Here is an 11818-nt window from a genome sequence, read left to right as displayed (position 1 = left end):
GAGAAGCCATTTATTAAAGCCTAGCTGGTGCTGATGCCAAGGCTGCCTGTGAGCCACAACGCTGGGGGCAGCAGAAACGCATTCTTGACATTCAAGCAGCTCTTATTTATTTAGTAAATTTACTTGCTAAGGAGGTCAGAAATGAATTATTTGGCACGGATTTACCCTGAAGTGCTCTTCTCTCGCTCTCTCTCTCTCTTTGCCCCTTTTCCATTTCCTTTGATTTAGTTTTTTTGAAGCTTGCTTTCTCTAAGTGCTTATTTTCTACAAGCCGTGTTTCTGTAGCTCCAGGAACAGCTACCAAAGTCATTTAAAAAACAATTTCTGTCTTCAGCAGACATAGCCAGGACAACACCTAGCTTCCTAATGTTATTCTTCTGTTCTCCAAACCCCAACACCTTCCTTCACTCAAGACTGTACTCATGTAGTACATCTACAAGCCATGCAATAGTATTATCTCAATGTAAAACCTCACCGTAAAATAACCCAGCTCCTTGGGTACACTTACAAGACAAGAGCAAGTTGACACAGTCATTAACACATGTGGTTTAAGCTGCATGGTCCAAGCTGTGTGGTCCAAGCTGTGTGGTCCAAGCTGTGTGGTTCAAGCTATGTGGTTCCGTGTGGCTCAGGTGGTAGAGCATGACCCTTGCAATGCTAGGGTTGTGGGTTCAATTCCCACTGAGGACAAGTACCCAACAACAAAAAGTATGAAAATGCATGCACTCACTAGTGTACATCACTCTGGATAGTAGTGTCAGCTAAATGATTCAAATGTAAAACACAGACAAATTATTTTTCTAAGTATCAGACCAAGCATGGGTGATACAAACATAATGTATAATTCAAGGCCCTTAAGAGAGCCTCTGAGGACTGGGGAAAAACACAAACACACTTATCACCATCCAGCCATTGGATATCACAGTGGCCTTGCTCTGCTCATTTGGCATTCTGCGTAATGAATCTGGAATAGTCAATCCCAGGGACATGGTTTAGGCTGTTTGGTGTGCGCGTGCGTTTCTCCAGATGACAGACGATCTCCAGACAGCGAGGAGATGAAATCCAATTTCCCCTTAATCTTCAGATTATTTCCTTCCGTGGATTGTTTGGGTGGTGTGGTGAGGCCGTGCCAAAGGCATGCCAGACACATGAGGAGGTGGTCTGAGGGCTGCTTGTTTTCACACAGACCACAACAGGTTGAAATGTTTCACCATGCTGCTCTCAGATCAGAATCAGGACTATAAATGAGTAAAAACTAAACCCAGTGTTTCAGATTAATTTCCCCTTAATCTTCCTCAGCTGTTCAGGACAAAACACTACACGGGTTGAGAAATAGAGCAAAACAAAAGGGGACATGGGGGGAGGGTCCACAATTCTCCTAAAACTGTCCCCCTCCCTTCCTTTCTCCTTTCTCCATGGCAACACCACACACGTGCAGCCGCAGAGCGAGGAGCTGTCAGCTCTCTGCCTCTTCAAAGTCAGCTGGGGGACCAGTAGAGCTGCCCTTTACCACACACACACTGCTTCCCTATGTGTTTCAATCAGACAGCACTAATTGCATTCCCAGCCACCCTCAGATCATCTCTACATCTGGGGACAGACTGAGAGACACACAGAGAGTCTGCATACAGTACCATCCATGAAGGGGGATCTAGTATTCACAGCATGGTTCACTGACACTGCATTCTCCCTGTCCCGAAAGAACTGCTTCTGAAGATGAAAATCAGCATGCTAAGCATGCTAATTAGTACGTATTCTCTATGATGGAAACTAGGACAGAAACTGGAAGAGCCAATTCTGAGGGTCTAGATGAAAGGGTGATGAGAGTGAGAGAGAGGGGGAAAGGATGGAGAGAGGGAGGTGTAGAGAGAGGATGGCAAGACAGGCTGGGAGAGAGACAGGGTAACAGTGCTGAAAGAGGACAAAGACAATGCCTCCTTCTCAAATCAAATCAAATCACATTTTATTGGTCACATACACATGATTAGCAGATGTTAATGCGGGTGTAGCGAAATGCTTGTGCTTCAACTTCCGACCGTGCAGTAATATCTAACAAGTAATCTAACAGTTTCACAACAACTACCTAATACACACTCTCCCTCACTCTCCTGCCTCACCCCTCTCTCCCTGTGGGCCTATGTCTGGGTGTCTGGTGGAATGAGAGTGGAGACTGACAGGCTGTGTGATTTGCCCCAGCAGTATGCATCATGTTGTGCCACTTCTTATTGACAGTGAAGATGTCTGTTAATGGCTCCTTCAGCATTTACATAGTCTGTCTGCAGCGCTCCTGATCTGCACCATTAATCACACAGTGTCAACCAACGCAGACACACACAGGATTCTCCAAATGTCAACAGGCTCCATGATGCATCACCATCGACCACGTTGGGCGCTCTCTCCACAGAGAAGCGAATGTTAGCAGATCCAACATGGAGGATGATTTGTTTGTCATTGTTAACACACATGGGGGATAAAGATGATTCTCATTTCACTGTGGCAACTATTTTTATGTTTGTTTGTGATATTACATATGAGCGATGTCAACATTAATTTGAAACTGGAAGCTTCCTGCCATCCAGGACCTCTATACCAGCCGGTGTCAGGGGAAGGCCCTAAAAATTGCCGCCCTAGTCATAGACTGTTATCTCTGCTACTGCACGGCAAGCAGTACCGGAGCGCCAAGTCTAGGTCCAAAATGGCTACATGGACTATTTGCATTGACCCCCCCTTTTTTACACTGCTGCTACTGGCTGTTTATTATCTGTAATCTATGCATAGTCACTTTACCCCTTCCTACATGTACATGTTACCTCAATTAACTGGACTAACCTGTACCCCCGCACATCGGTACCGGTACCCCCTGTATATTGCCTTGTTACTGTTATTTTATTGTTGCTCTTTTGTTTTTTACTTTAGTTTATTTAGTAAATATTTTTTTTGACTCTGATTTTTCTTAAAATTGCATTGTTGGTTAAGGGCTTGTAAGTAAGCATTTCACAGTAAGGTCTACATCTGTTGTATTCGGCGCATGTGACAAATAACATTTGATTTGATTTGGTGTCTAGTCCTGTGTCCAGTGCTATAATTTCACACCACTAGAAGAAGGGAGCACTGTGGTGGTGGTCTCTCAACAAGCTAAACTTAATATTAAGAGAGTTGACACCTCCAGATTTGCTCGAAACACCACATTTCCAGAAGGTGTCACGCCCTGATCTGTTTCACCTGTCCTTGTGCTTGTCTCCAACCCCTCCAGGTGTCACGTATTATCCCTGGTGTATTTATCCCTGTGTTTCCTGTCTCTCTGTGCCAGTTTGTCTTGCCTGTTCAAGTCAACCAGCGTGTTTTTCCCATGCGCCTGCTTTTTCTATTCTCTTTTGCTATTCCTCCAGGTTTTGAGCCTTGCCTGTTTCTGGACTCTGTACCCGCCTGCCTGACCATTCTGCCTGTCCTGACCTCAAGCCTGCCTGCCACACTGTACTTCCTGGATTCTGAACTGGTTTTGACCTTTTGCCTGTCCACGACCATTCTCTTGCCTACCCTGTTCGAATATAATAAATATTAAAGACTCAAACCGTCTGCCTGCTGTGTCTGCATCTGGGCCTGGCCTTATGCCCTTATAGGAGGAGTCTAGAGAGCCAAGAAAATTGTACAAGATGCTATAATTAGAAACATAAAGCAAAACACAGGTCAGCAGTTAGCAGTCAGTAAAATCTTTCCATTTTAGCCAGTGATGCTAGCATTGGCCAGATTAGTTGCAGGGGCAGTCAACAAAGTGAGGGAGTCCAGGTGAGTCCAGGTGAGGCTGCACGTAATGAAGAAAACAGGTGCGTATAATGACGGGTAGCCTGGCGCCCTCGAGCGTGTATTTATCATGTACAGAAACACACACACACACCACACAGGCACACCTTCCCCTATCCATGTCTTAAACATCCTACTGTGTTTGTCTTCCATCCCCCTTTTTCTCTGAACGGTTTCCTTTTTGGAAAGTTTAAGATGGGGTCCCAAAACCCTTCACAGGTGTCAAATGACTGACTAAAAACTCACTCAGTTCTATTAATGATGTTCTAAAAACTCACTCAGTTCTATTAATGATGTTCTAAAAACTCACTCAGTTCTATTAATGATGTTCTAAAAACTCACTCAGTTCTATTAATGATGTTCTGTACAAAGATAGAGATCAACATCCACAAGGTCACTTCAGCAGAAGCATTGCTGATCGGTCTCCACCCGTCTACCAACAAGCATTGCTTCATTAAACAAAGCCCCAAGCTGCTCAGTATGACCACTTCCCTTCTTCCTACTAGCTGATTGGTTGACAGAGAATCTACCCTTTCAAAAGTAGCGTCCATGTCTTTTACGCATGCTCCCCTGACAGGGTTCACCCACAGTTAACTGCCCACACACAATTCCACTGCTCCTCTCCTCTCCGCTCTGGGAAGCACTCACACATTAAATGCTCAAACACACTAGATAATAATCCCCATTACATTGTTTGATATGTGTCAAGGTTGTTCATAATGCTGCTTTTAATTTTGTTGTCCAAGTGGTTTTTGAGTTTCCTAAGTAGCTTGGTGTTGTGTTGTACATATCTTGCGAAGTGTTTTCCAAGGTAACATAGTGCATCTTTGTTCATTGGTACAACTGTCTTTCCCATGTCTTTTACTGCCACTCAGCCTTTAACCCAGCATTTCATTGTAGGAGACTATGCATAATTTCAACAGCGAGATTGTGCTTCAAATGCCTTATCGTTAGATAGTAGCACTATATACAGTTCTTACTGTACTATAAACAAGAATACATTTCATTCAAGGTAAAATAAATCAAATAGTTCCATGGCACACAACGCTCTTCACACAACGCTCCTCACACAACGCTCCTCACACAACGCTCTTCACACAACGCTCCTCACACAACGCTCTTCACACAACGCTCTTCACACAACGCTCCTCACACAACGCTCCTCACACAACGCTCTTCACACAACGCTCTTCACACAACGCTCCTCACACAACGCTCTTCACACAACGCTCTTCACACAACGCTCCTCACACAACGCTCTTCACACAACGCTCCTCACACAATGCTCTTCACACAACGCTCTTCACACAACGCTCCTCACACAACGCTCTTCACACAACGCTCTTCACACAACACTCTTCACACAACGCTCCTCACACAACGCTCTTCACACAATGCTCCTCACACAACGCTCCTCACACAACGCTCCTCACACAACGCCCCTCACACAACGCTCCTCACACAACGCTCCTCACACAACGCTCCTCACACAACGCTCCTCTATATCTCCCCAGTCTGAGCATAGAGAACTAGGTACTGAAACATTTAGTCTGAAGACCATAAAGCCCCAAAGTCTCTGTAGTGACAAGTGAGTGACGCCTTATGCTCACTAATTTTAGCATGCTATTTCAGGGGGTGGTAAAAATGCTCAAAAGAGCATTGCAGTAATGTGCTCCACCTTCTGCCCAATTCCTCTCCTCTTCTCGCTCTCTCTATCAATGTCACTATCACACACAGATCACACACAGATCACACACAGATCACATGCATGCTCGCATGCACACACACACACACGCACGCACACACACACACACACACACACACATCATCAGGTAAAAAAAATAACAACATGTTATCTCACCTGCCCTGTACAGAGTTAGCTGCGGCCTGCATGACAGCGGCGGCTGCCTCCTGGGCCTTGCGGTTGACATTGCCCAGTGAAGGAGGGCCCATCCCAGGGCCGGCTGGCTGGGGCATACTGGGGGAGCTGGGGGCCATGTTGGGGTAGGGGCGGCTGCCCACACCAGGACTGCGGCCCATAGGCTGCCCGGGACCCTGACCGTGCATGGGGCTGCTGGCATTCATACCCTGGCTGTTGGTCATGCCAGAGCCTGGCCCGGGGCTGCTGTAGTTGGCACTGGGGGTCCCGCCGTAGTTGGGGGGACGTGGGTAGTTTCCTGAGGAGAGAGGAGACATAGAACATCTGGGAGTGAGTAGACACCAGGTTAACAATAACAATAAATGTATCCCTCAACATGAATAGTGACTGTAATGAATTCAGTCATCTATTTTATGGTAGTTTCACGAAGCCAATCGCTCTGCACCCACTACAGAGGAGAACCTAGAGGTCTGGCACACAAGGATAATCTTATATTCGAGTCAACTGATTATTATTATTATTTTTAGATTTAAGCATCTGCTAAATTACCATATCATTACAATATGTAGCTACGACGTATCAGCACAAGGATAACATTGTTATAGGAATTAAACTTCATATGTCAAATAAAAGCAAATGTCAGATAAAACAGCTTAACTGACACATACTACAGCATGCCATTTTTGACTCAATAGCCTCTGTAGGGTGCATCTATGCAGATGTGGATACAGGTGTTTGTTTCACTGAAGCTTTTGCTATTGACATTGGCTGCATATTTGATATCTATGGGAGGGGAGGGATGCTGAATCGGCATGGGAGCAATTGCACAGCTTAAGCATGGGTCTGAGAAACACTTGAGAGTCATTCTAATCTGCAGTTAAGGCTTTCTCCCTGCCCCAGCAGCCATACAGGCATGACGACACAATCCTTCCTAAAGCACACTTAAACCCCTTTTTGGATCAACACAGTCCAGAACCAGCTGGAAAAGGAGTCTCACACACACACACAGCACACAAAGCAGGCATGGGTACTTTCCACTGTGATTTTTTTCTCTAAGGACAATTCCATGAAAAATAGAAAATCTGGTGTCCCTTTTGTGAAGGTGGCTATTTATTTTGATTTGATTAAGAGTGCTTTAGTTGGGGCTTACAGCCTAATCCTCTGAGAATATGTCTGGAAAAGGGGATCAAGTCGCTTTAAACCAAAAGGTTTTTTTGGCTCTGAATGAGGGAGTTGAATGAAAATATTCTGTGTGAGGAACTGACTCCAAAAATGGAAATGTCTTTTGGTATCCTCGAGCTGCTTCAGTGGAAAGACATTCCGCATGACATAAGCCTGTCCAACAGCAAAAACGTTCCCCCACCCCGGAGATGGGATTTAAATCAAATCAAAATAAAATAATTTCCCATGAAACTCTGCTGCTCCAGTTGAATTTGTCCAGAATGTGTGATGAAATCTAGTGTATGAGGAGATGCAGAGAGTCAGATATGTATCTGGGGAGGTAGCTGATTTGGAACACTGTTGACACCTGTCAAGGGTTTTGGGACCCCATCTTAAACTTTCCAAAAAGGAAACCGTTCAGAGAAAAAGGGGGATGGAAGACAAACACAGTAGGATGTTTAAGACATGGATAGGGGAAGGTGTGCCTGTGTGCATTTGTGGTGTGTGTGTGTGTGTTTCTGTAAATGTCTGTGTGCAAGTAAAAAGTGAGGCACAATACCATTCCACTCTTTCCAAAGCAGTGAAATAGTTGAGAAGAGAGCCATGGGAATCATCTGGTGTGTGGTATCCTCTCTCTCCTTCCCATTCTACAGTACTGTACGTGCTGCAGCTGAAACGCCTGAGTCAGAGGCCTATCTCATCCCACACAGTCACAATGGATGGACCCTGGCTCTGCTCCATGGCTTCTCACTGCTCTGCGTGTGTGTGTGTGTGTCTGCATGTGTGTGTGGACACTGTGGTTCTTGGCTGTGCTCTCGCTCTCCTTCTCTGGTTTTGACTTTTTTGACTCCGATTGGCTTTTTCCATCTTTAGCACCCAAGCTCCTGTCCAAAAAAAGAATGAGGCAGAGCCTGTGAAGTTTCCGAGACGGCCCGGCCAGGGTCCTAATCTACTGTGGTTTACACTGACACAAACGTCACCATGAGAGTCGTATGAACGAGGACATTCACATTAAACTGGACAGAGTTGATCAGTCATACTGACATTTATGAGACATTTATGAGACAGTTTAAGAGTGCCAAGTTTAGGGGGACCAGAGATACGCTTAAAAAATATAAACAGTACATGACCAGAAGTGTGTGGACACCTGCTCGTCAAACATCACATTCCAAAATCATGGGCATTAATATGGAATTGGTCCCCCCTTTGCTGCTATAACCTCCACTCTTCTGGGAAGACTTTCCACTAGATGTTAGAACACTGCTGAGGGGACTTGCTTCCATTCAGCGACAAGATCATTAGTGAGGTCAGCATTAATGTTGGGTGATTAGGGCCAGGTGTTTCGGTCAGGGCTCTGTGCAAGCCAGTCAAGTTATTCCACACCGATCCCGACAAACCATTTCTGTATGGACCTCGCTTTGTGCACAGAGGCATTGTCATGCTGAAACAGGAAAGGGCCTTCCCCAAACGATTGCAACAAAGTTGGCGTTAAGATTTCCCTTCACTGGAACTAAGGGGCCTAGCCCAAACCATGAAAAACATCCCCTGACCATTATTCCTCCTCCACCAACCTTTACAGTTGGTACTATGCAATTGGGCAGTTAGCGTTCTGCTGGCATCTGCCAAACCCAGATTTGTCCGTTGGACTGCCAGATGGTGAAATGTGATTCATCACTCCAGAGATCCCGTTTCCACTGCTCCAGAGTCCAATGGCGGCGACCTTTACACCACTGAAATTTAGTCTTGTGCATGGTGATCTTAGGCTTGTGAAATCACTCAGCTCTTCAGTAAGGCCATTCTACTGCCAATTTTTGTCTATGGAGATTGTATGGTGGTGTGCTTGATTTTATACACCTGCCAGCAATGGGTGTGGCTGAAATAGCTGAATCCCCTATAATTGAAGGCGTGTCCACATACTTTTGTATATATAGTGTATTTTTTATTTTATAAAGTTTTGTGCTGCTTTTTTCGAGGGGCGAGAAGGATCCACATTCAGCTTAACTGTGAGAATTTCTTCTTCAGGGTGAGAATAGCTCATTTCTAGGATGGTTGGTACTGTAGCTGGTGCTGTGCCAGACTGCTGCTTCAGGGCAGATTAGTGTTGCCTCTTCCTGCTCTGATCTACCCTCTACAGCTACTGAGGGGCCCATTCTCACCCAGAGTACCACCACATCTTCTAGGGCTGCTCTGAGTGACCTCTCGTCCTCATTCAGACTTTTACACAACATTCAAACAGCTGATCATCACCGGATCCTCCTTTTGCTGTTTAGACACATTTACAAGCAAAACAGAGAGAAAAAGCACCAGAAAGATGTAATTTCTTCTCCATACCTTCCTGTTCTCCTGACCCTCCCTCCTCTCTCAGGATACGGTGGTCTTTAGGAGGTGTGGTATTTAGAACCCGCAGAGAGAAGACTGTGGTGCGTTACCAATTACGTGGAAATTCCAGGCTTGGTCACCCTTTCTGAGGATGCTGTTGCCGAGCTGTATTCTAATCCCCACACTCCCGCGGGAAAAGGAGGACTGTGACCGAACAGATTACAGACACTGCTTCCTCAGCAGAATGGATGCAGCATTGCTAACAGCCGGCTCGCCCATCCCTGGCCACTGCAGGAAAAAACCCTGTGTACCAGAGAATAGCTGCCCACTGAATCTGTGGACACCGTCACTGAGGAATGTAACACAGATTACACGGCTGTGGCTGTATTCTACAGCTGCAGAACATACGGGCAGAGTTGCTTGGCTAATATATAAGAAAATACTGTATAGTATGGTGCTGAACACAAACAAATTGGAAGGATGGCATAATTTTTTTGGAGAGACGAATTATGCGTAGAAGTATAATATTTTCCTTTTCCATTCTATCACTCTGAAATTCTCTCACCTTTTCCCTCCCTCTCTCTAACCCCCCCCCCCCTCCCACGCTATTTGGCCTGAGGCCCCAGGTAGATCCTCTCAGAGCCACCTCAGCATCTCTCTCAGCATCTCTCTCAGCAGGGCGTCTGTGGTGCAGAAGCTCTGGAGCACCTCAGGGCTTCGTACTCAGTCCAACCCATTTCCCAAAACCTCCACTGCCCCTCCGGCTCCCTGGGATCGAGCTTTCCTTTAACCGAATGAGGTATAAGGGCCCAGCAAAGCATCCAGGCTCACAAACTGCTGTCCAAAGCAGGTTGATTGTGGAATGTTAGGTGTGGGAGAGGCACAGCAGGCGTTTCCTCTTTTCACTGACTGTCTTATAGAGCATGTCTGCAGAGCAGCTGAGCTAACAACTGGAGGCCTTTAAAGAGCTTGGTATCAACAACTAGATCATGTTAAAGAACTTGTGCCGCTTGTGTTTGAAAGGGAGTTCAAAGGGCGGTCAACATATTTTGTACTTAAACATTGTAAGTGGTCAACCTGGATGCTGTACCTCATTGCATTAGTAAAGACCCAGCTAACAATTATATAGAAAGAAAATAGAGAGATTTTGGCGTTAAGAGTTACAAGAACATTCCCTTAATATCAAACAGCACATGCCCAGAACATGGTTGCCATGTTCTCAGAACATAATATATTTATGCTTTAGACACGTTTCATGGAAACATTGCAAGAACATTTCTGTGTATCAGTTATCAGGACTTGGCAGAGCCCCACCTGTTTAGCCAAAATAAAAAAGAATACTAATAATTGTTGCCTGTTTTGCTTGTTATTTTGGCAATGATATATGTCACATATCAGTTTGTAAAGAATGTAAAAAAAAAAGAATAATTTTGTTAATAAAGCTGCATACGAACATGGTTTCTATTTTTCTTTCTTGATTAAGTCAGCTCCAAAATGCAGGTGTTTCAGTGCTTTCTGTGGTGGTGGTGGGGCAGCCAGCAGAAAATATAGAGCGTAAAGGTTGGTAATGTTCCGTCACTTATGGGGACACTACGTCATCGCAAAATCTAAAATTTCATCAAATCACATTATATGTACCGTAGCTTTGATTGGACTTATCATGTCAACATCATACTTTCAAAATCTTAGCTAGCAAGCTAGCTTCTTAGGGAAGTTTGGATGACTGAGGTGCCCAAAGTAAACTGTTTATGGGAAAATCAATGGAATATCTCCCAGATTGCAGTTCCTATGGCTTCCAGTAGATGTCAACAGTCTTTAGAAAGAGTTACAGGCTTGTTTTGAAAAATTTGCAAGAATTTGTATTTTTTCTTGGTGGCTCCCATTTTGGCTGTAGTATTGTGGTGTGCGTAGATGAGGGTGCACACTTTGTTATTTATCTCCGGTAATGAACTTACTATTCAACGTCTTACATTTGATCATTTATTTACATATTAGGGTACCTGAGGATTGATTAGAAACGTTGTTTGACTTGTTTGGACAAAGTTTATTGGTCATTTTTGTGATTCATTTGTATCCATTTTGAACGAGGGAAACCGGTGGATTTACTGAAGGACTTTATCGAACAAAACAACCATTTGTTATGTAGCTGCGACCCTTGGGATTGCAAACAGTGGAAGATTTTCAAAGGTAAGTGATTTATTTGATCGCTATTTCTGACTTTCGTGACGCCTCTGCTTGTTTGGAAAATGTTTATAATGCTTTTGTATGCGGGGCGCTGTCCTCAAATAATCGCATGGTATGCTTTCGCCATAAAGCCTTTTTGAAATCTGACAAAGCAGCTGGATTAACAAGAAGTTTAGCTTTTAAACGATGTAAGACACTTGTATTTTCATTAATGTTTAACATTACGGATTCTGTATTTTGAAATTTGCGCTCTGCAATTTCACCGGATGTTGGCGTTCACCGGATGTTGATCCGCAAGAAGCTAGACAAGCAGTCATCATCATTAATCACATTGACAATCTACTGTAAAATCCTTTTCAATCCTTGTAATATGAAGATAAATTACAGATAAAATGTATCGGTGCTCATTGGATGTTGGAAATAAACATTACACAACAAGTTGGAGATTGCAAATTCAACAATGAGTGGTTTGGA

The 11818-nt window shown here is 44.5% G+C and overlaps 1 protein-coding gene across 1 annotated transcript in view; it reads right to left on the bottom strand.

The window, feature by feature from the left end:
- The window catches only part of LOC109893780 (AT-rich interactive domain-containing protein 1B), a 352299-nt gene that overhangs the window by 38994 nt on the left and 301487 nt on the right, over positions 1 to 11818 (bottom strand). The window contains exon 8 of the mRNA XM_031829069.1: positions 5663 to 5978. Within this exon, the coding sequence (XP_031684929.1) occupies positions 5663 to 5978 (316 nt within the window). The remainder of the gene's footprint in view (positions 1 to 5662; positions 5979 to 11818) is intronic.

The sequence above is a fragment of the Oncorhynchus kisutch genome, linkage group LG7 (genome assembly GCF_002021735.2).
Source record: "Oncorhynchus kisutch isolate 150728-3 linkage group LG7, Okis_V2, whole genome shotgun sequence".
Classification (NCBI taxonomy): Eukaryota; Metazoa; Chordata; class Actinopteri; order Salmoniformes; family Salmonidae; genus Oncorhynchus; species Oncorhynchus kisutch.
Note: the sequence above shows the minus strand (reverse complement) of the source record. Positions and strands in the feature narration are given on the sequence as shown.